Source organism: Haematobia irritans, chromosome 3, assembly GCF_050003625.1.
Source record: "Haematobia irritans isolate KBUSLIRL chromosome 3, ASM5000362v1, whole genome shotgun sequence".
Lineage (NCBI taxonomy): Eukaryota > Metazoa > Arthropoda > Insecta > Diptera > Muscidae > Haematobia > Haematobia irritans.
This window is the reverse complement of record NC_134399.1, coordinates 229,551,145-229,576,610: the sequence shown is the minus strand read 5'-3', so window position 1 is coordinate 229,576,610 and position 25,466 is coordinate 229,551,145. Positions and strand designations below refer to the sequence as shown.

General features: G+C 32.3%; 3 protein-coding genes across 3 annotated transcripts; all 3 read left to right on the top strand.

Annotated features, from left to right (window-relative positions):
* The first annotated feature begins 7,957 nt into the window (after positions 1-7,957).
* On the top strand, positions 7,958-10,023 carry LOC142231489 (uncharacterized). Its single transcript, XM_075302098.1, has 2 exons — positions 7,958-9,599; positions 9,971-10,023. Exons 1-2 carry the CDS (start codon positions 7,958-7,960, stop codon positions 10,021-10,023), a joined length of 1,695 nt encoding a protein of 564 aa, XP_075158213.1.
* On the top strand, positions 9,975-11,912 carry LOC142231488 (uncharacterized). The gene is made up of 6 exons (XM_075302097.1): positions 9,975-10,204; positions 10,331-10,749; positions 10,823-10,934; positions 10,988-11,175; positions 11,240-11,393; positions 11,449-11,912. The coding sequence occupies exons 1-6, from the start codon at positions 10,108-10,110 to the stop codon at positions 11,910-11,912; spliced, it is 1,434 nt and encodes a 477-aa protein (XP_075158212.1). The 5' UTR covers positions 9,975-10,107.
* A 3,939-nt stretch (positions 11,913-15,851) lies between these two features.
* LOC142228048 (uncharacterized) lies at positions 15,852-23,725 on the top strand. The gene is made up of 5 exons (XM_075298335.1): positions 15,852-16,238; positions 18,160-18,469; positions 18,534-19,192; positions 19,260-19,608; positions 23,373-23,725. The coding sequence occupies exons 1-5, from the start codon at positions 16,017-16,019 to the stop codon at positions 23,678-23,680; spliced, it is 1,848 nt and encodes a 615-aa protein (XP_075154450.1). The 5' UTR covers positions 15,852-16,016; the 3' UTR covers positions 23,681-23,725.
* Positions 23,726-25,466: the final 1,741 nt, after the last annotated feature.

Below are 25,466 nucleotides of genomic sequence, written 5' to 3'. Positions count from 1 at the left end.
TAGAGTCAGCAGACTGAAAGCATCTTTATTTGTTGTATATTTCTGATACACCCATTCCTTTAAAGGACGTACCAAATACAACTTGTAGATATATCACAAATAACAATAAATTAATTTTCCATATATTCTAATATAGTAATCCCAGCAAAAAAGAGCTTTCAACAAGTATATACGGACTTAAGTTCGGCCGGGCCGATCCTTAAATACTAACCACCACACCCTCAAAAAAATCGCTTCTCTAACATATGTTCCAAACATATTTTGCAGGAAGCACATATATTATTGGATACTGCCGAAACATTAATATGTTTGTTTTATGTGAGCATATTATATATTTGGAAGCATTTTGAATCCAAAAATAGTATATGCTTGGAGGAATTCCTCAAAGAAGATTGTGCTCATTTCCTCAGATAATTTTCACTTCCACGAAATTTTTGAGTTCTTCGCATCTTTTTCTGTAATACAAATATGCTGTTTTTTTCAAATGTCTATTCTCTTGGTTCCGAATGTCTATTCTCTTTATTCGAATACTCATTCTAATATTCAAATTAAATAATATTTAGACTTAAGCATATTACATTTTTGGCCTTATCATGAAACAGTTTTCCGAAACTACATACAAGCGGTTTCACAGAAATTGCTCTCATTTCATTCTCGCTGTGTTATGTTGATATCTTTTTATTCAACCCTCCTGGTTTCCATCTCTATTTCTTTTTCTATACTAACTCTCTCTCTCTCTCTCTCTCTCTCTCTCTGTCGCTCTCTGAATAAAGTATCACAACATATATATGTTTACTCGAAATTTGTAAAATTATATATGTATACATTCACACATATTATTTTTATGAAACATTCATGCCCCAAACATAATATATTCTAACATATTAACATATGTGTCCCAAACATTTTGTGTTAGTTTAGGAACATTACATGTTTGCACTTAAATATATTGTGTTTAAAAATTGTGCCCGAAACACATTTTGTTTATATCGGAACATATGAAAAACATATTTTTCTAACAGTGCATGAATCAAAAATCGCTTTATATGGGAGCTATATCAAAAGCTGGACCCATATAACCCATTTTCGAAATTGGCCTGCGTGCTGACAAATGTGTCCAATTTCCATCAGTGTAGCTAGACAATTTTCCTAGGGGGGCTACAGCCCCCCTAGCTAACAATTAATGGACTGAAGTTATAGGTTCAATTAATGTTTTACTTTATAAAACTAAATCAAAAATCAGACTTCCGCTTAACTAGACAATTAATTTATAATAAAGCAACTAAAAGTAGTCTCACACTCCAGCAAAAAAAATTGGGAGTAGTTATAAAGGCACAACTTTAAAAGCACTTCCAAAAATGTCCTCACAAAGAAGTTAATTATTTTAACTACACAGGAAGTGTTTTAATTCAATTTTTATAGCTTGTTTTTTTAAATTTTTAATGGCTATTCGTTTGTTTCAAATAGGATAAAAAAGTAAGAATTAATAAAATGATACAAATTTTTTAAATTATGTCGGCAAAATGCAAATTCCATTCTAGAAAAGTCGCGAATTTTTGAAAATATTTTAGGTCTCATTTCCCATTATTTATTTGGGAAAATATCACAAAATTTTTTAATTCGGATCACACCTTAAAAGTGATGCAAATTCAGTGCAACGGTTGCTGAAATGGTGGGCATCCGTCCTATGACATGCCCATCTTAAATTCATCGCTTCTGCGTCAATTTTGCACCACTTCCGAGCACAAAAAGAACAATTTTACTACTTTTTTTGGCGATTTTTTTTGCAGCGTTATTAATATATTCATTTATGAAAGAATAGTTTTAATATCGACATTGACTAAAACTCTGACTAAACAAAATAATAAAGGTAGTTTAGTTATTAAACTAAACACATATTTAGGAACTTAAATCATAAGTTCAACCACAGTTTTATTTCATAAATATCAGACTTCAAACATTCACTTATAATAATTCACTTATATAAAAAAATAATATATATTGACATCGGCAACTGCTACCTCGAAAGTCTTTAGGTTTTGAAAATCTGTTTTTCTGGGCGGGTCTAAGCCCCCTCCCCAGACGCCTTCCTACGCTTATGCCAATTTCAGGACGATAGCGCCATTATTGAAGACTGTAGCGTGATTACAACAGACAGACAGACGGACAAGATTTATCGTCTTACAATTTCTCCCTGATCAAGAATATATATACTTCGTAAATCGATATTTTAATGTGTTACAAACGGAATGACAAACTTATTATAACCCCATTACCATTCTATGGTGGTGGGTATAAAAAAATTTATTTGGATCCCCAATTTGTGATCCGGAAGTAGTGCAAACTTGGATTATATCCAATGTATTTTACATAGGCTTGTCATAAGACGGAAGTACTCCATTTTTTGATCATTTGCATTGCTTTAGATGTTGTGCCTTGGAAGTTCATTTGGATGAAGAAATTTTGAAAAACTAAAATAAACCTTTACCAAGAAACTACAAAATGTGTCATTTTTGCAGCATAGAGTAACAAGTATTCTGTTGCGGTGATAAAAATTTGAATTCTTCCAAAGGAATTTACTGAGACTTATTTTTTTAAAAAGCATTTACGAAATATCCCTTCTCATGAAAGAAAAAATTAACTAATAGTAAAGGAAAAAATCATTGACGCCAAACCATTAGCAACGATGTAATAGTTTCTTACAATTTTTGAGCAGTGTAGGAAGAGTTTCTTCAGCTCTAGTTATTATTGAACTTATTTTTACGGTCGTTGACATTTATACCCAACAGTTAGTTTTTTTTTTGTGTGTAAACACGCAGAGATGAAACATGGTTTTCACGATCAATGTGAAGTATGTTGTGAATACGAATGTGTAAAATTATCTAGTTTAACTGCAACTAACATTTTTGTATAATCGAAAAGTCGATTTATAAGTATTAAAAAATGAAAAAATCCAATTCCACTTTTCTACTAAAAAATCATGATCGGTTTGAAATTTCAAGTAAATAAAGAATTAATTCGACATCCCTAATTAATGGTAAAACCTTCAGTATCGGGTAAATTTTATTATTTCACACACAAATTTATGCAAATAAAATGTCTAAACTAAATCGATGAAATTTTTTTCCTTTAGTTTCGAAGGCCCTTTTTCCTGGGTGTATAACGTTCATAAACTATAATAACATGTTTGGGACATATATGTTAATATGTTAGAAAACATTATGTTTGAGACATCACATTTTCTTAAATATAATGTCTTTGGGTGCAAACCTACACTGAAAAAACAGTGAATCCACCAGGAAGAAAACTTTCGGTTAATTTTAGAAAATCTTGAATACATTTAGAAAATTTAAACTAAACAGTATTACAAACGCTGGCATCATAAAAAAATGTATTGGACATAATTAAGTTTTTCACTTGTTAAAGAAAATTTAGTTTGAAGGAAAAAATTGGAGTTCAAAATTGCAAGAATGTCTTTAGTGACATACGAAGTTCATGATGAACGCATTTGTAATAAAAAGTTACAAATTTAAAGAAATACTGAACTATTTTGTGGAAGACACGAATTTAGTTAATCTTTATGCTTCATTTGTGTATATTAATTAACGTATGCAAAAGGGAGCCACCGTGGTGCAATGGTTAGCATGCCCGCCTTGCATACACATGGTCGTGGGTTCGATTCCTGCTACGACCGAACACCAAAAAGTTTTTCAGCGGTGGATTATCCCACCTCAGTAATGCTGGTGACATTTCTGAGGGTTTCAAAGCTTCTCTAAGTAGTTTCACTGGAATGTGGAACGCCGTTCGGACTCGGCTATAAAAAGGAGGTCCCTTGTCATTGAGCTTAACATGGAATCGGGCAGCACTCAGTGATAAGAGAGAAGTTCACCACTGTGGTATCACAATGGTCTAAGTGAGCCTGATACATCGGGCTGCCACATAACCTAACCTAACGTATGCACAAAATTGTTAGAGTAAAGGAAGGTTAGGTTAGGTGGCAGCCCGATGTATCAGGCTCACGTAGACTATTCAGTCCATTGTGATACCTTTGTGAACTTCTACATTGGTGAACTTCTCTCTTATCACTGAGTGCTGCCCGATTCCATGTTAAGCTCAATGACAAGAGTAAAGGAAACTTTCTCCAAACATAATAATGCCATGAACTACAATAAAGTTAAATTGGCTTTAGTGAAATAGAGAGTTCACTTTTTTTGAGTGTATATTAGTTTAGAAATTTCGTATAAACATATATATATTTTTTGAAATGTAAGATAGGACAAGAGAGAATAGAGAAAAAAGATAAAGATGGCGATGGAGATGAAGATGAAGATGAAGATGAAGATAGATATCAAAAGGCATCAACATAACACCGCAAGAGAATCGAATGAGAGCAAGTTTTGCTCTGCTTGAGAGACGTATTTTTATGTGGATAAATGAGCTTACATTCTTAAAACATTTGATATGTTCAAGTCTAAACATTCAATTGTGTATTCGCAGCCGATGTGCTTAAGGTGAAACATAAAATATATTTGCAAAGTACAAACAAGTTTTTTTGTACAAATTCCGGAAATAATCCTGAAGGTGTAGATGTGAAGCTAAAATATGTTTCTCTACGGTGACTGAGCCGAATTAAAATTGCGGAGAAGAATTGTTTTAATATTGTTGTACAACAACAACTGAATTTTACAATTTTAGTTTAATGGCGTGTCCGAAACCGAAACATTTTAATAGCATTTGTTAAAACTTCAGGTAAATCGAGGTGACTATATTTTCACCAGCCCTGAAAATTCCTGACAATTTTATTGCAGTTTTATTTGTTAAAAATGAATACAGCAAACAATTTTTTCTCTCCATACGAAAAAGATTCGGCTTCGATCATACCCTATATCAAAATAGATTAATAGTTGGATGTGTTTTGGATGAAGGAATTTTTATTTTTTTCAGAATGTTTACGATTTCCGGTTTATTGAAGACAAATTGACCTTCGTTCACACGAATTGGCTTTCATGTAAATATACTCATTTTAAAATTATATTGCCTAACTGTAAGTATATTTCTTATATCTAATACTAATGTTTTTATTACTTTTAAAATATTTATTTATAAATATTTTGATATAAAAACAATTAGAAGCAACACGCTCTCTATTTAATTGGGTTTATTTTATTATTATTATTTTTTTTGTTTTTGACGGGAATTGAACCCAAGGATGAGTATGTGTGGTGGCTGCACTAGTTAAACACATCTCTGTAGTTAATATTCCAGTACACAGAAGCAATGTAAACTGTTTTATAGGAAGAATGAACTAACTCGTGCGAAAATTGAACTAACTTGTACTCCACGTTTTTAGATTTTCACAGTGTTGTTAAAACCACACAGAAAAAATATACCAGGTTTTGGTTTTAATTATGGGTTTTAGTAATTTTTTGAATGAAATTTTAATAAAAAAATAATTGTATTTACAATTTCAGCAAAAAACTCGCAATAAATACGATCAATTATGGGTTTTATTGAAAAAATTTGTAAGGGTAATTATCTTTGTTATTATATATACAAAGTAAGCCATTTAGAACTACCAAACTGCGTATTGTAAATATAATTATGTTTGTGATTGCATTTACAAATAATATTATTAAAAGAAAAGTTCGTTGTTTGTAAATATAATCATTACAGTAATTAAAATTACAAAAAACTATTATCCAAGCACAGAAACAAATTGGATGTAAATACAATAATTACCATAATTATATTTACAAATGAGGTATTTAAAACAAAAATTAAGAATTTGTAAATGTAATTACATATATAATTAGATTTACAAATTTCTCATTAAAAAACAAAGAGGAACGATATATTTTCTTGTCTTTGCATGTTTCTCTTCGGCCAACTTTTTTGTTTCTTTCAATCTGAAATCTAACTGTTTATTAACTGACGCATTCTTGTATCACATTGGGGTGGATGTAAAAAAACTACTCAAAAGTGAATATAAAATGTCAAGTTCTTAAATGGATTTTATTTTAATGGTATATTTATTCAAAATGGAAAAATATTTTAAAATATTTTTGAACACTTATTGTTCAAGCTTTAGTTTTAAGTTCCAATGAAAATTATGTTATATAAAGTGTGTAGTATATTCCGAAATCTCAATTTTTTCGCCTCCAAATTAGTTTTACGTGCTATGTAATGATTAAGTTTTATTCGTTAATTGTACATCTTTAACTCCACTCCAACTGATCAAATTAAATTCTCTATATACATGGTGCAAGAATAACCACCCTAATGTACCTTGGTAGCAATTCCATACTAACACTTATGTACATGGGTATCCTCTATGCAGAGAAGTGAGTAAGAACACAATGTTGCCAATATCATACTTCTGATATCTGGTAATAGCGTTTTTCGCTTTCAATTATTTGCATAGAGTAAAATATGCAAGTATAGCAATTTGAATTATCCAAACGAGGTTTTACGGCAATATCATACCTAATTTGTCATGTCCGATTTCAGAAAAGAAAAGTATGAAGTGTAAAAGTATATGTTAAAAGGACCGACAGGATACAAAAACTTTTTTAGTCAAATAAGAGGACATTTATTAAAAATAATGTTTTTGTAATAAATGTTGTTTAAAAATGTCGTGCACTGGAAAAAATATTGTCGCGAGGCCAAAGATTTCATGTACTTAAAATATGAATGCGAATTTTGCTTAGTATAGAAAATGCATTTCTCTGTTACAAAGTTTGTTTCCTTGTCCAAAAGTCGATAAACCTTTCAATCGTCGTTTTGTCCTTATAGTTAAGTGATCCGACTTAAAAATGGGTACCTTAAAACGAAAGGAAAATTTATTTGGCTAATGTCAACTTGGCTATAATAATTCAGAAAATTTCTTTAAAATTAATGAAATTGTCTTTAAATTTGTTGACGTTTTGTATCTTGACTACAAAGCAAAAAAGCGTTAAAAAATGGGACATGTTTTTCAACACTTTATTTTAAAGCCGTTTCTTACTTGAAACATAGCATAATTTCCATATGAAGTCGACCATGAATATGGAAATTTAATTTGTCGTTAACTCGTTTTTAAAGGACTTTGAGGGCACATGAAGAAAAAAGCGGAAAAAAGAATAAATTAAAATTTTTTTCTTAGAATCAAGTATGAAAAACTCAAATTTAAAAGAGAATTATGTCTTGAAGTTATCTTTACATGAATTCTCCGCTTCTTTGGGTCGCAATCAATACCAAAATCATTAGTGTAAAGCCAAATCTTTGGAACCGAGCCTGCTTTTGTTTCAGTGTGTGTTGTAGTAAAATTTTGTGAAAATGTTGTAAGCGCTATGTTTTACAAAGTTACAAGATAGTACAATTTAAGTAAAATTAAAACAATGGATTATTTGGTGCAAAATTCAAAATCAGTGAAATTATAGTCATCATTTGTGTGAATTGCACTTGTCTTAAATTAAACAAAAAAATTTTAAAGTAAGGAAATGTCAGATTTTGGGGAACGGTTAAGTACACCACAATAACTTTTATTCTAAAATAATGCGTGTACGCATTATTATAAAGTTGGCATCACTTGCGTTTTTTTGTGGTAAACAAACACACCAAATTTTGATCATTTTCTGTATACATCAAAACGACGTTAACTTTCATTCGAATTAGATGGTATCTCAACTGCTCCAATTGTGCATTTAATACAGGTGTTTGTTTTTAATTATTTGTGTAAAAGTTGTTTTGAAGTTAGTATATTTATAAGAAAATGAACGTTAATTGTTTTTTGTGTGAAGAAAAATTTGGGCAAATACCTGAATATTTTAAACATTTGAAAGAACACGTACTGCCAGTGGGTGTTATTTATGAGTGTTTATTTGGAGAGTGTCATCAAAAATTTTCTGCGAGAAATACAGTTAAAAAGCATTTGGGACGTCATTTTAAAAGAAGCAGGGATAAATTAAACCCACCAGAAATGGAAAATAATTCTCTACCGTGCTCACCTTTCGAAAATATTGATGCTACATCTTTAATAGAAATTACAACGAGCGCTAATAACAAAGAGATTTACGACTATAAAAATAATTTAAATGAAGTGAGTAACTCGGTGATTAGATTTTTGGTAAAATTACATACGTTTAAAAATTTGTCTCGCTCAGATGTTTATTCTATTAGAATGTTAACCGAAAATTTGGTACTTAATCCTTTTCTTAAGTTGATTGAAGAAAGTCAAGCCTCATCCGATTCAGAAAAGTATCCCTTGTCAGATGTGATAAAAGATATACGAACAACTTTCAATAATCATAATACTGAGTTTCGATTACTAAAATCACTTCGAGAAAAAAACTTAATTGGGAATGTGCATTATATAAAAGATGTTAATAAAATAAACATCAATGCAGCAATTATGCCATTGGAGTTTCAGTTTAAAACAATTTTTGAACATAACGACTATCTTGAACTTGTACTAAATCATATAAAAATGCTTGAACATGACTCCAACTTCACAAACTTTGTTCAGGGTCAACTTTGGAAACAGAAACGCAGCTTATATCCGGGAAAATTTTTAATTCCGTATTTTCTATATGCCGACGATTTCGGCATCGATAACCCCCTTGGAGCCAAAGCAAACAAAAATAACATGTGCAACTTTTATTATAGTTTCGCATGCCCACCACAAAAATCATCTAAACTGGATGACATTTTTTTGGCATTCTCTGTGAAGTCCAATGATTTGAAACAACACGGAAGTGCCTGCTTAAAACCACTAGTAAATACATTAAAACAGCTGGAATTGAAAGGGGTTGAAATAAAGACGGGAGATGGCTGCAAAAGGGTACATTTCATAATGGGACTTTTACTTGGCGATAATTTAGGCCTCAATTCAATTCTAGGATTTGCAAAATCATTTTCAGCAAATTATTTTTGCAGATTTTGTCTAATGAAAAAATGTAATGCACAAAAAGAGTCGTCCGAAGACATACAGCTTTTCAGAAATAGGGTTAATTATAGAAATGCTCATGAAAGGGGCTTACTTTACGAGGATGTAGGTATAAATGACATTTGTCCTTTCGACGAAATTCCCTCCTTCCATTGTACAGAAAACTTCGCAGTGGACTTAATGCATGATGTTTTCGAAGGCGTTTGCCACAATATTTTAACTGAAGCTATTAAATACTTTATTAATATGGACTATGTTACTCTGAATTCGTTAAATGATAGACTAAGTACGTTTAGATATCCCAAACATGATAAAGGCAATGAAAAACTTTGTATTAAAAAAGCAGAAATATATAGTGGCAAACTTAAAATGTCAGCTAAACAGATGATGGCATTTTGCCACTATTTTACAATTTTGTTTGGCGAATATGTTATGAACGGGGACAAAGTATGGCAGTTCTTATTAACTTTTTTTGAATTAATTGATGATCTAACCTGTTATAAATTATCGAACTCACTCATTAATCAAATAAAAAATAAAGTTGAAAAATTAACAGCTGGCTACCAACAACTTTTTAAAAAATCTCTTACGCCAAAATTTCATTTTCTTACCCACTATCCTACCATTTTGAGACAAAGTGGACCTCCTCGAAATTTTTGGAGCTTTAAATACGAAGGTAAACATAGAGAATTCAAAATTTATGCTCATATCATAACCTCAAGGAAAAATATTGCAAAATCTTTTTCGCACAAAAAACAATTGGAATTTGCTAGCTATTTATTTAATGAGGAGAAATTTTCCGAAAATAATTTCCAAAATTCGCTTACAAACTCAAAAATAATAAATAAAATTTGTGCATATCTAAAAATACCTAAGGAGAAGTGTAAATTTTTTTTTACAAGCAGATATTTGGGGTTATAGATATGATACTCAAAAGATTGTGGCGAAGTTCACGTCAGATTTTGAAATGTATAGAATTTGCTACATAGTTCAGCTTGAATCAAATAGCATTTATTTTGTTTGTAATAAACTTAAAGTTATTTTCAGCACTCATTACGCAGCGTTTGAATGCGAAGGGACTGAAAACACGTTTACATTAATTAACTTCGGGGATATAGTTGGCCCCCCTATTGAAACAACCACAACTTCGCACAACAAAAATTTTCTAAAACTCAAGGAATTTTATGGAAGTGTTTATTGATACTGTAATGAATGAACAACCCAACCTTAAAGAACTTCTGATAAAATGGAATTTAGGCTTCTTGTATGATATTTTTCTTGGTAAGTAATGGTAATATTAGTTAAAAAATTTATTTAAAAATTATATTTTCTATTTTTTTTGAGTATATGTGTTTCATATTCCTATATAAGCTAATGTATACTTTAAAATGTATATAATATTTTCAGCTGAAGATATAGATATAAATGTTCTCAAAATCCTTGAGCAAAGACATATAGATAAAATCTACAAAATAACAAATATGACAATTGGTCAACAAGCCATGTTGGAATACAATTTAAAGGTGTGGAAAGCTTCTGGAACTACATTTGATAAACCTCCGGAAGAATCATTAAAACCTTCTTCTTTAGAGAATAAGCAGCTAAAATCGCAGGGCATTTCAGTCGATGAAATTTTAGCGAACACTTCAAATGGAAAGGAACTTTTAAAATATTACTCCAGGTATTCATATTTTAATGAAGAGCAACGAAGTTTATTAATTAATACAATTGTAAAATACATCGAGAGCTCTGAAATTACATGCGGACTATCTGAATGTACGGAAATTGAAAACCAAATATGCTCTGTTTTTCCTTCAGAGCAAATTGTAAGTTTTTTACTTAAAACCCTAAAATTTTTGAATGCTTCCACATGTATTTTTTACAATTTTTCTCCTTCAGGAATTCTATAATACAGGCAAAAGGGGAAAAATATACAATAAATTATCAAACAATAGAAGGGCATCAAGAAACGTTCTTAAAGAAATTGAATCAAACGAAAATACTGAAAACGGTAAATACTTAAAATAATTACGTATATTTTCTGCAATTGTATCTTTTGTAAAGTTATACACGAGGATAGCTACGGACCCATTCTTCAAATTCTTCGCAGTGATGGTATTTCAAATGAAGAATTCGATATTTATTGGCGAAAATGTGCGCCTTTACGATTTCAACAAATTGCTAAATCCAAACACAATGGCGAAATTTACCAGCAGTGGCCGGAATACTTTTTTAAATCTGGTGTTAACTTGGTAAGTAGAATTTCAGTGTATATTTAAATATTTATACAAAATTGATTTTTTCTTCCTTTTTCAGATTAATATAGATTTCGCACTAAAATATCCACATGCAGCAGATTTCAAAGAAAGATGGACACAATATTCTGATAAATTCGCATACGTCATGAGGACCAAAATATCGCAAGCGCATATTTCAAATAAATTGGTTAATCTCACTACATTGAATACAGGTGGGTATTGTAATTTTTTTTATCACAGACAAAGTAATAATTTCCATTTTCTTAGACTCGAGAGACTTTTCGCTTTTGTGGTACCTTCATCATTTACTACCTCCTCAACAGAGATCTAAAACAGATGAATCTGGTGCAAAATTCCGTAAACGATGCACGGTGGTTGAGTCGCAGGAGGGGTTTGCTGTTGTTGGAACTTCAATGGAAGAGATTGAAGCTAAACTTAACGTCCTCAAATTGCAAGCGAAAAATATACAGCCTAGATTGCTTATGATAGGTGAAATTAATGATGTTAAGTCTGTTTTAGTATATTTTGATAATAACAGATACAACTTTTTATCAGTACTGGATGCCTTTGATACCTTATTTAAGATATTTTTCGTATTTAATCTTCAATTTCCTGAAGAATCTGATGTATTTTACTATTTTATTCAACTTTTCCTTTTTAATCTACCCACATCTAAAAAATACGCTAAATCATGTTCATTAAAACATGAAATATTGGCTAAAAACAACTGACTGTGAAATATAAGTTTAGAAGTTTAACATAATTATATTTATGAATTACAAATTCAATATAAATAATAACAAATACACGTAATTACATTGATGAATTATATTAGACACACAAATCGGTATTTATATGAAATTTCATGTGAACTTCATTAACTTAATATTATTTTGTCTAACTTTTTATTTTCTTTACTATAAATGAAATGTTATTAGGTTAAGTTTGTTCCTTTATTCCATAATTTGTACTTGTATAATTTATACATCTTTTCAATAATCACTAATAAAATGATTTAAGAAAAATGATTGTAACGTGTTTTCTTTAGGTAGAGCCTAAAAATAGGCTAGGTTTTTCTGCAGTAATTTTAATTTTTTAATCACTGCGGTAATTGATAGTAACATTAGGTTTATTAAAATAATTCCATAATTTTAATAAACGCAGTAATTGAATAAACCAAATTGGTTATTATATTGAGAGAAATTATTCAATTATCAAATTAATTAATGCAGTTTATTACTGTTAAAGCATATTTTCAATTATTGGCGTAATTTATTTAATAATGCCAATAATTGAACATTTTCACGTTTTCAATTATTTGATTAATTAATTTAATAACCATGTTTATTAAAATATTTTTATGGTTTCAACAACATACATAATTACTTTCAACATTAAATATTCTCAGAAATTTTAATTACCTACAATGATTAAATTTACAATTTTGGTAATTAAAATAATTAGATAATTGAAAATACAAATTGGGTTATTGAGTTTACAAATTTTTTTATTAACCCAAAATTAATAAAAAAAATAATTGAGTTTACAATCTCAGGCCATTTTCAATAATTAAAAACGATTTTTAGTTTTTTCTGTGCAGGAAAATTGTATGCACTTTACGAAATTATACCATCTCATAGAAGCAAAAATGAACTAAAAGTAAAGAATAAAATCATCGGCGCCAAATCATGACCATTTTAACCTTACTATAGTTCATTCTTACTATTTTTGGGAATAATACGAAAATTGTTTTCTGTTTTAGTTCATATTGAACTTCCATTTTAACCATACTATAGTTATTTCTTACTATTTTTGGGAATCATACGAACATTTTCTTCTGTTTTAGTTCATATTGAACTTGTGTGTACGGTCACTAAACTCTATACCCGCGTTTAGTTCATAACATATTTGAGACATACTTAAAAAGAGAAAAATTTCTTTATGGAAAATAAAAATTTCAATAACTACAAACAAATATTTTTTTGCACTAAAAATAAGTTAAATTTATCTTTAGTTTAACTACGAACTTTTTTCAGTATATATTGAAGGAAGAGTTTTCTTTTCTGAGGAACAAAAATGTTCGACAAAAGACCTTTCTTTTGTCGCTAATTTGTTTTAACGCAAATAAAGAATATCAGCGACAATCGTTCCATCGCTTTTTATAAATTATATTTTATTTGTTCTTAAAGAAATTTTTTTATTTCGTTTGTCTAAAAATTCGTTTCGGATTTCGGAGTATTTTTCCCTAAAGCCTGAGCGTTAACTTCGCCCATCAACCTCTGCTTAAACTTATTAACATTATTATACCCTCCACCATAGGATGGGGGTATATTAACTTTGTCATTCCGTTTGTAACACATCGAAATATTGCTCTAAGACCCCATAAAGTATATATATTCTGGGTCGTGGTGAAATTCTGAGTCGATCTAAGCATGTCCGTCCGTCCGTCCGTCTGTCCGTCTGTCCGGCTGTCCGTCCGTCTGTGGAAATCACGCTAACTTCCGAACGAAACTAGCTATCGACTTGAAACTTGGCACAAGTAGTTGTTATTGATGTAGGTCGGATGGTATTGAAAATGGGCCATATCGGCCCCCGTTTACGTATAGCCCCCATATAAACCGATCCCCAAATTTGGCTTGCGGAGCCTTCCGGAGCAGCAAAATTCATCCGATCCGGTTGAAATTTGGTACGTGGTCTAAGTATACGGTCTCTAACAACCATGCAAAAATTGGTCCATATCGGTCCATAATTATATATAGCCCCCATATAAACCGATCCCCAGATTTGAACTCCGGAGCCTCTTGGAGGGGCAAAATTCATCCGATCCGGTTGAAATTTGGTACCTGATGTTAGTATACGGTCTTTAACAACCATGGAAAAATTGGTCCATATCGGTCCATAAATATATATAGCTCCCATATAAACCGATCCCCAGATTTGACCTCCGGAGCCTCTTGGAGGAGCAAACTTCATCCTACCCGATTGAAATTTGTTACGTGGTGTTAGTATATGGTCTCTAACAACCATGCAAAAACTGGTCCATATCGGTCCATAATTATATATAGCTCCCATATAAACCGATCCCCAGATTTGACCTCCGAAGCCTCTTGGAGGGGCAAAATTCATCCGATCCGTTTGAAATTCGGTACCTGATGTTAGTATACGGTCTCTAACAAGCATGCAAAAATTGGTCCATATCGGTCCATAATTATATATAGCTCCCATATAAACCGATCCCCAGATTTGAACTCTGGAGCCTCTTGGATGAGCAAAATTCACCCGATCCAATTGAAATTTAGTACGTGGTGTTAGTATATGGTCTCTAACAACCATGCAAAAATTGGTCCATATCGGTCCATAATTATATATAGCTCCCATATAAACCGATCCCCAGATTTGACCTCCGGAGCCTCTTGGAGGGGCAAAATTCATCCGATCCGTTTGAAATTGGGTACCTGATGTTAGTGTACGGTCTCTAACAAGTATGCAAAAATTGGTCCATATCGGTCCATAATTATATATAGCTCCCATATAAACCGATCCCCAGATTTGACCTCCGGAGCCTCTTGGAGGAGCAAAAGTCATCCGATGCGGTTGAAATTTGGTACATTTCGTTAGTATATGGCCTCTAACAGCCATGTAAAAATTGTCAAATTTTATTACTATAGAAAGTTTTGTCAAAATTTCATTTCTATTGAAAGTTTCGTAAAAAGTTTATTTCTATAGCAATGTTTGCCAACATTTTATTTCCATAGAAAATTTTGTCAAAATTTTATTTCTATAGAAAATTTTGTAAAAAATTTATTTCTGTAGAAAATTTTGTCAACATTTTATTTCTATAGAACATTTTGTCAACATTTTATTTCTATAGAAAATTTTGTCAACATTTTATTTCTATAGAAAATGTTGTCAACATTTTATAGAAAATTTTGTCAACATTTTACTTCCATAGAAAATTTTGTCAACATTTTATTTCTATAGAAAATTTTGTCAAACTGAATTATATACGTATTTAATCGGCCTTTTTTGTTTGTTTAATATATACCCCTTATGGACTAACTTACAATTTTGAAGACAGTGTTAAAAAGTTTTACTATACCTTGCCATCGGCAAGTGTTATCGCAACCCAAGTAATTCGATTGTGGATGACAGCCTTTAGTAGAAGTTCCTACGCAATCCATGGTGGAGGGTACATAAGATTCGGCCTGGCCGAACTTACGGCCGTATATACTTGTTTTTCTTAAGCCTTCACAATTTAAATCGCACATCACTAATTTTAAATTAAAACAATAACGCACACTCTTATGTTCATTAGCGTAGGCATAGGTATAGAACAAAAAATGTCGAAAACCAAAAAATAATATTTCACCGCTAAGTTGTCACAAATCACTCAAGTCGATTCAATTCACAGTTACACTCACTCAAAATTATGTCCCCTCAAATTTCACCATACACTCATTGTGCCAGTCACTCAATCGCCAACCCCACTCAGTCCAAAAGAACTCCAATTTTTTTTTTGACTGACTAAATGCATTCATATGGTGAAGTAATCTCAAGATATTATCAACAGATAACACTTATCAGCGTATAAATTATACTGTTGTTGTTTATAGGTGGGTATGCTTGAAAGTTGACATTTGCGATTCTATGAGACTCGCAGTATATGTCGGATTCAACAAACTACCATTTAACCGGAGAGCACTCACTGGCGACGGATTTATTTTAGTAAACATACGAAATAGTTTCGCTTTAATTTTCTATTTTTATAAATTTTCGCTTTGGTGTTCATATTTTGGAATATCGATAACGACACCGTTGCGTGAATTCCATAACAAATGGATGGTGGCGGTTATTCGCAAAATGCGGCATTTCGAGATACAAGAGAATCGGTTGGAAATTTATCGCGTAATCCTTTGGAGACATCGTTGATCGGGTCAAATGCCACCGCAGGTGTGAGACGTCCGGTACCCGCCGTGGCTACGGCGGGAATTCAGCGCAGACGAGTGATAAAGAAACATATTCAACAGAAGTATATGTTGTGCGGTTTCGTAATACATGTACATACACACAAACTAAAAAGACTTTCATACACACACACACACCCAAAACACATTCATATAAACAATAAGATCAGCCCCAAGTGTTTTGAAGAATTTTATGACCTAACAAAAATTGGATGATGCAAGGGGAAAATTCTAGCTTTCTCCACTAGAAGTTAGCATATAAAACCACAATTGAATCATCATCCCCCCTCGCGAATAATAATTCGGAGTGTTTCAAAGCATCTCTATATGAAACGCTATTCGGACTCGAGGCTCATAAGAACTCACAACCTGAGAAGGAAGGTTTTTAGACGGTGAACATGTATCATGTTTGTTGCAACCATGTTATTTTATCGGAAAATATGCATCTGATTTCGTCAACAAGGAGGGAATCATATTCCTTCTCTACGAGCACTTACTCACTAGGATCAGCATAATCCTTTATTGTCACTGATAAAAGGACAGTTCAACATATCCCTATATTGTAATTAGCAACATACAGTGAAAATTCATTCCGGAAAATTATCCGGTTATTACTCCCAAAGCCATAAAACAATCAATCTTAAGCGAATAACGAATTTCTGCCAATTGATTCGAAATCGTTAAAGTGTCGAGAAGACAAAGAGTTTGCATCACATTAACCCCTTTTGCACCACTGGCAATAAGCCTTTAATTGATTACTATGCGACAGTGTTTGTGTGCATACGGCGAAAAGCAACCATATTCCCCCGAAAATACTTCTGTCATCAATCCATCATACTTTGGAATAAACAGAAGATTAACTCTGTTAGCTATGATAGCATTTTTGACTCTCGAGTGGATATACGATTTCTCGTAAATGTGCAAAAAAAAGTTTATTTTCTCGGTTGCCACGAATATGCAAACAGTTTTCTGAATCGCTGAAGATTTTAGATAATGTGAGCATGAATAGCGATGATGGGGTGTATCAAGTCCGCGCACCATTGGGAATATTCATGATATCATATTTCGAGATTGTTTTGTTTGGTAATTAATTGACTTACTTTAAAATAATACGATGTTAATATAATGGTGCTGATGTTACGATTGTACTTTAAATGATCAAATATTTATATATTTGCCGTGACTTAAATTTAAAACAATCTCCTTGTTAAAAAATAAAAAAATTCCACACTTTCTTTCCCTAAATAAGTCATCAATTTCCACCACGGAATTCCGGGGATTTTTAACCCATTAACAACGATATAGTAATTCGCCGTCTTATTCTCCTCAAATCCACAGAGTCCTCGGAAAATTTATGGAAATAATTCATCTTAGTAAGTTTAAAATTCCCGTTTAAAAAGTTAGGGATGTAATTTTTGTGATTAGATCGGAGCGGATCTAATTGCGACGGAGTCAGAGCTAATGTTAGACTAGTCTATCTAGGGACCAATTTTGAAATCTAATCAGATCCACCAATATTCACAATGCCAATGTTTGTCGAAGGCATATTTTATAATATAATAACGGTGACAAAACGTTGAGGTTTCTACATATGAGGTATTCCGTTATAAGTTCAAGGTCTTCCCCCGAAAACTTTACTAATAAACCACCATTCGTCCACTTCCAAGAGTAGCCGCAACATTCTAAGAAACCAGAAGTGGTGAGGGGGACGAACGAATACCTAAGAAGAAATTGACTTATGGGGATTCTACTTCGATCAATCGACATAAATCCACATTCCATAGGAACAATATATGTGGAGGACATGCCACTTTCCGGTATAGGTATTCCTAAGGACCTTCATCGAAAACTTTACATGGTCTACCCACGTGTTCTCCTTACTTTTGGAGTAAATTTACAAATTTTATATTTTTAAAACACGTCAGGCTAAGAAAGGTCATCATCTCATCTTCAGACATACACAAGATCTAAATTTTATGGACTCCATCTAAAGAAATTTACTTTATATTGGTAGGCATTCCTAGCAACACCCGCTTATTTATACGGTAATGTTGTCGAGTCCGACAAGGATATGGTCTTACGAATATGGCCTGCTATTGTCTATATGGCGACAGGGCAATTGTGTCGTAGCATACTTGAACATTTGGATACGGAATATCATGGACGTACCAGGGAAACGGTACAATATCGAAGAGTATTCCTACTGGCAACATTGATCACATTCTGCTCCCTAATGATTAGTGGCATATTCTTCTCATCTGCATGGGTACTGGTTACCACAACAACACAAATCATTGCCATTGTGTTCTATGGATTTTTTGGAGGTAAGTTTTACACCAAACACCAAGTTGGAATTTCAATAATTAAAAAGGAAATGTCTCGTTACAGGAATTGGAGCCAGCTTATTCATCTGGAAGACTCATGTAATATTGGAAGCAGTACGACCACGTGAAGATAAATTCGTCTGTAAGACGATACACCTTTGCGGTGAAGCCTTTTGCCAATTGTTTCTCTCGTTCGCTTTTACCAATTTGCGTACTTTGTACGGCACAGCCCAGTCCATAGTTCTAATGTCTGCTCTATTGGTGAATCTCATACCCATAAGCCTAATCATAACACGACATCGAGAGGGAGCCATAACTCAGCGCATATCGGTAATTAAGGCTGATACTTCATTCACTCCGCTTCACCATCAACTGGGAAGATATGCGAATACATTTGCCGATCAGTTGGATGGCATTGAGTTACGCACTTGGAAAAATCCCCTAATGGAGCACCATAACAATGTGACAGGGGCTGATAATCGCCATTGCCTGTTACCTACGGAACAAGTCGATGTCACATTCATCAATCCCAACGGGGTTGAAATCATGGAAATTATTCCCGAAGAGGATGAAAATGTATCCGTACTTCGATCCAGCTCGGCGACCATTGATAATTATGGAAAAACAAGCAGTATTAGTACCTCACAACAGATGCATAAATCCATTTCAAATGGCCTACAAATGAGTAGAGAGGGTTTCGTCGATTCAGGCTATAGTAACTTGGTATGTATGCCGTATACAACAACAACAAAATTAAGTGTGCACCATAATTCAAATGGACTGTTTCCAGGATAAACTACAACAATTTTCACGAGATGTTACATCCCATCTTTGGCTAAATCTTTTGGATAAAATTGCTGTACCCTTGAAGAGGGCTCTGTTAGTGCCACAGTTGTATCCGACTACATTCTTACTATCGGCCGATATTTTTTCCTATGTCATGTGTCTTACGGTACTCCCCGGTTTGGCCGTTAGCCATCATGCAATCAAAAATGCAGAGATACCATTCCTCTTCTCATTGCTGGCATTTCCCTGGATGTGTTTCTCGTTGATGACACCACGATTTGGGAATAGTTTGTACAAGCAAAAGTTCCAATGGCACACATTGGGTTGCATTTCCAAAGGATTGGCACTTATATGTAAGTCTTTGAGCATTTGTTGGCAAGTAGAAATACATCAAGAGAACAAATTTTGTCCAAATTGGTACCATTAGTGAAAAAGTGATTGTTTTTAGTTCCATTTTCATTGCACACATATGTAGATACTAGACAAACAGAAGCAGTCGGTATATGAAACCTAAATTATTATTGGAGGCATTCATCACATAAGTTACCTAAACTATATTAAAAATTTTGTACATTAGTTTAAGTTGTAGGGGGATCTTAAATTCCTCAGATAAGCATTCAAGAAAATCGGATAGAAATGAATCCGAAAGGGAAATAGGGGGATTGGTCTATATGAGAGTTTTATCAGAATATGGATCCATGTACTATTTCGATAATTTTCAAAATCGACTTTTGATGTTAGCCAAAATCGACTCGAAAGATTCACAAACTTTCAAAGTTAACCAAAAGGAAGAAAGTCGCCCCAAAAAAATTGAAAAGGTGATTATTTCAAAAACAAAATCAAAAAGTCATTTTTTGATTCTCAATCCAATAGCTAACTCCTGTTAATCCCTTTTGTTTTATTACATGTTTTTAATAAACTAATATGTACTATTTACCACAATATTGCAAATTTGTCCGCTAGAGAGAATTTTGGTTCAATTTTTTCATTCGGCGAAAGCTTTAAAGCAGATGGAGAGATTCTAGTGTCGAAATAGGATGAGTTCGAGCATAGTTTGAATGTGGTGTTGTTCGCTCCAAGCACTCTAAAAACGTAGCATGACGTAATGGTGAGAAACGATCATTTTCTTGAGTGAGGCGATTTTTCGTTAGTCAGAAGATTTTCCGTGAGTCACGAGAATGTACACCCAGAAAAAAGTGACCCCTTCTTTAAGTTAAAATGAACTCATTGTGAAGAAAGTTGAACTTCGTATAGCGCCACAGATATTTTTATTTGTTTGAACGATGTGATTTTCGTAGAAATTAGGTACATTGTATTCCATATATTAGTTAACATTTTCCTATATTTATGTACCACTATACTACAGAATGAAAAAATTTAACTGAATTGAATTCATATATGGATTGATTTTATTGATCTTTTTTCATTCATTTGGACAAATCTACATATTTGTGGTAAACCTTTTACTTATATAAGCAATTTTTTCTTCTATAGAATATATGTTTTATTAATATATTAAATATACAGGAAGTGTATTTGGTAGAAAAGTATATACTTTTTGCGATAAACGTTTATTCTTTTCCAGGATGTAAAAACAATTTCATAAAGACTAACTCAAAAAAAAAACATTGTTTTCTTGCTAATTGCATTTTCCCTCACATCTTTCTCACATCCACGAGGTTTTTTAGTACTTAACACCTTTTCCTGTAATACCAACAATGTAGAAGAATTTATACGATTTTATAAATTTTTAAATTTTTTTTTACTTTTCGTCTGGACGGAGAATCGAACCGCGGACCATGCACTTTGCAAGCCAACACACTAACCACTGAGCTATGTACCTGTTAGATAATTATCCATATAAGTTATATTTATATAGCATAGCTTGCGGCGCCCACGAACCGAATAAACAAAGTTTATTTAACAGAATCAAACATTTAGTTTGGCACCGTGGAGCAGTGGTTGCTACGTCCGACTTGCATGCCAAGGGTCGTGGGTTCGATCCCTGCTTCGACCAAAGTTTTTTTGTTTTGTTCTTTTTTTACATATATTCCAGATATGTTCGGAAGATTCCGAAAAAATGTTCAACATTACATTGTAGTATATTAAATTTTGAACTTTAAAATGTGTCTTATTAAAGACCTAATGTCAGAAAAGAACAGTGTTTGATATAAACGAAATGGAATGTGTTGTTGTTTCAAAAATAACTTTTTTGATTGAAAAAATAAAAATTTTGTAACAAACGAATTTTTTTGGTGATTAAAGTTTAAAATTTTCGAAGCAATTCAAAAAACTCTAACAAAAGAAAAACGTTTTCGGTACACGTTTTCCAAACGTTTTTTTCTTTGCGTGTACTTATTTAAAATCAACAGCATCGACTGGCCTTGAAATATTAGTTTATTATTCCACTATTTCCAATTTCGATGTAATGTTATCAACTGTAAAGCGCATTTTTCTTCTTCTTGTACCTTTCACTTTTAATAAGTTGCTGCCTAACGATTTTGTCCTCCTTTTACAATTTCAATACATACAAATATAAAAAATCATAAACCATTTTTTTCACAAAAGGCTAGCATCACTGAATATTACCTGATAATTGAAGACGAATTAAGGGGTTGTTATTCTTCTGGTATTTTCTCACTAATTTAAAATAACAAATATTTTATATATTTTATTTTTTATTTATTATATTATTTTACTAAATTATTTTTTAACTATACCTCCGTATATCATAACAACACGATTCCAACTAAAAAAACAACCCACGCGCAAACATATCGATTTACGAATGCTTTGTTATCAGTGAATAAAATTTTCTTTTTCAGTAGTAAATTCTGCGAAAAAGCAGTATTAGTAAAATTCCATGCCTTATTGTAGTTAATATTCCTAACTGCTTTCAGTTTAGGATTTATTTACTGAAACAAGTAAATTTTATTATTTCACACAAAAATTTACCTTAATGGAAATAAAATGGCTAAACTAAATTGATGAACATTTTGTCATTTAGTTTAGAAGGCAGTTTTTTCTGGGTGTATGTGAATCTCCAATGTTTTCGCGAGTCACAACTTTCTGCGATATGAATATCATGACTAGGCGTGACTAAAAATTTTCTACTCGTGAGTGTGAGTATATAAATACTTTTCGTGTGAGAGTACGGATTTTAATTTCATGTATGTGCGTGAACGTCAGTCCTATCGAGCATGGGCATTTAAATATTTTCCGTCGTGAGTAAAATATTACTCACGTACACATCACTAAAACCAGAGTTATTGAGGATTTTCCCAAAATTGTTTTTCCAAAGATGGGCTGGATTTTTCAGTTGAGAACTTGGGGATTTGATGGAGAATTTCCAGAAATACGAGGGAGATTTTGCGAAATCTGTTCAGTATAGTAGGTTAGGTTAGTTATAGTGGCAACACGATGTATCAGGCTTACTTAGACTATTCAGTCCATTGTGATACCACAGTGGTGAACTTCTCTCTTATCACTGAGGGCTACCCGATTCTATGTTAAGCTCAATGGCAAGGGACCTCTTTTTTATAGCCGAGTCCAAACGGCGTTCGACATTGCAGTGATGCACGTAAATCAGGCTTACATGCATGCTGACCTAATTCAAATAATAAGACTTGGCAAAAAATATTCATTTTTACTACGGCTTATTTTAAAACGATAGCATTTGCATCGTGAGCAAACAATGAGAACCAAAATTGAGTTTATTTTCTTATTTAATTTGTTTTAAATTAGTATAGAACAAATATTCATAAAATGGGTAACTTAAATTTATCATTTTTCAAACGTCAAAAATGAATTTTTATCGAAAATCCAATAACGCGTCTTCATTTTGACGAAGGATGACTGTCTAGGGTTGAGGTAAGTACTATGTTCAGTTTTCAAACTGAAAACCAGCTTGTTTTCACGGTTACTTTTTTGAATTAATTAATTTATAAATATTACTCACATTACGCACTCAAGGCCTACGATCTTTTTCATCCATAATTTCACAAGACTTGATAAAAATATAATCGTCTTCATATATTCTCACATTTAGGTGGGAAATTTTATTTTCTCCAAATCTTTTATTAATCTCATTACATGTTTTTGCTCTTTTCTTCCGTAGTTATCAGTTTTTCCACTTCGAAGCTATTACTAAGTGTCTCTGCTGCTCTATTGGGATTCGGCCAATCGGTCACATTATTCCTGCAAGATTGGGTACTACAAATGGGGATGACCCAGGCACAATGGAACGCCATACGATATCCAGTACATTTTACAAATGGCCTTCTTATTTTGTTATGGGGTTTGTTAGCCCATTGGGTGGTGGATAACTATTCATTCCAAGCAAGTGTTGGCTTGGCTGCTGCCTTATATGCGTCCGCTATCATTTTATGGAACTTAGTTTATATGTGCATTAGTTGTAGAAATTAATTAAATAAAACCTAACTTATTTTATTATACTTAGTGAAGATAAAACATTTTTTTTCATACAGTGAACATTTGAAACCATACACTCAAAGAAATTTATTTGTATACAAAGTTATGTTAGGTTTTGCGAAGAATATTCCTATATCCGTATTTTGCACTTTCAATTTTGTGTCCCACGAGTGAAAGGCCGTGGTGACATTGTAGTAAGGCCGGTACTACATTCATGTTTCACGCGAGAATATCATATAACTTCACTGTTATTTTTCTGTACCTAGTTTTAAAAAAATAAACTTATTCAATTGATGCTTTGGACAATTCCATACGAGTTTTGTTGAGTTCCACTAGTAGGGATGCCAGATTTTGAAGAGACAATAAGAGTACATTCAGTTTATAAAAAGAGCACATACGAAAAAACGAGCACACTTTTTCAAATAAAAAAAAAACGTATAATTCCATAATAATTCATTTAAACATAAAAAAGGTTCATAACACGTACATAAAATAAACCACTTCCAACTCAAGCTAATTTTCTTACAATACTTTGTAAGTCATTTGTTTGTTGTTTTTGTGAAAAATGTTATTGAAAGAAGTTTGTTTACATTTAGAACAGAGTACAAAGTGAAGAAGCAACATCGGCGTGCTCTCCTTCGACTCTGATATATAAAGTACAACACTATTTAATTAGAAAATAACGGCGTAGGAAAATCTCGTGGTGTGATATTTACGTATGTTCAGTTTACTTCTACCATTTATTGATACGCGTTGGAGCACAAAAAGAGTGCTTAACTAAAAATAGAGCACTTTTGCGTGCTCTTTTGACCTATCATGTTTTAAGAGCACATTTTGCAAAAAAGAGCACATGTGCTCTTTAAAAGAGCACGTCTGGCATCCCTATCCACTAGTGAAACACGAATTTAGTAGTGATCTTTAGGTGTGGTTTTTACCTGATACTAGTTTCAATTTTATTAAATTTCCCTAGAAAGAGACCATTGTCAAATTATTATTATTATTATTAGTTTATTTAAAATCATAATAAATTATGAAAATAAATACAAAAAAATGAAGGTACTAACAACTAAGGTTTTCGACCTAACCATTGTCAAAGTGACACTGTCTTGTACTATTTTTTTACTACGTTTACTACGTACAAATTTTTCAGAGTAAAAGTAGCAGACGTTTTGTATTGGGTTTATGTGTACCCAATATAATAAATTTGTCTACATTCAGTGTTTTTTTATTTCTCTTATATATTAACTTATACCGGGGGCAAAGTAAATAACTAGGGCTGTCTTTCGGGATTTAAAACAATAATCCTAATTTGTTAAGTTTTGTCTATTATTGTCGTATTAAAAGGGATGAAAAATTTCGGGGTTTTTAAATATTTTGAGTAATAACAATAGGGTTTAATTCAACTTTATTGACCAACAAAAACAAACAATAATAGAAAGTAATAAACAAAATGTAACAAATTAACAATTTTTTTAACCCTAGGATAGGCGATAAGCTTTCGATCACAAACCGCTCAAAGTCAAATTTGGTCTGGCCAGACCAAGTAGTCTATCCTAGGGTTAATCGCGAATGACAGTCCTAAAATAAACACAACTTTAGTGTCTTTTTACTATTTCATGACAGATGTCGCTGTAACAACAAGCTTGTAGAACTACGTTACTTATATTGTTACGAATGAGATTTTTCTTAGTTAAAATTTCAAATAGTAACGATCTAATTATGTTATCACTTGTTAGAATAATCTATCTCGGGTTTTTCGGGACGGAATTTATCCCGCGAA

Bases quoted from the DNA above. Each gene is read 5' to 3' on its own strand.
- LOC142231489 (XM_075302098.1), top strand. From the start codon at position 7,958: ATGGAAAATAATTCTCTACCGTGCTCACCTTTCGAAAATATTGATGCT. The intron at 9,600-9,970 runs GTAAACATAGAG...AGTTATTTTCAG, and splicing joins TTGGAGCTTTAAATACGAAG to CACTCATTACGCAGCGTTTG.
- LOC142228048 (XM_075298335.1), top strand. From the start codon at position 16,017: ATGGATGGTGGCGGTTATTCGCAAAATGCGGCATTTCGAGATACAAGA. The intron at 18,470-18,533 runs GTAAGTTTTACA...GTCTCGTTACAG, and splicing joins GTTCTATGGATTTTTTGGAG to GAATTGGAGCCAGCTTATTC. The intron at 19,609-23,372 runs GTAAGTCTTTGA...TTTCTTCCGTAG, and splicing joins CAAAGGATTGGCACTTATAT to TTATCAGTTTTTCCACTTCG.
- LOC142231488 (XM_075302097.1), top strand. From the start codon at position 10,108: ATGGAAGTGTTTATTGATACTGTAATGAATGAACAACCCAACCTTAAA. The intron at 11,176-11,239 runs GTAAGTAGAATT...TTCCTTTTTCAG, and splicing joins TTAAATCTGGTGTTAACTTG to ATTAATATAGATTTCGCACT. The intron at 11,394-11,448 runs GTGGGTATTGTA...CCATTTTCTTAG, and splicing joins TCTCACTACATTGAATACAG to ACTCGAGAGACTTTTCGCTT.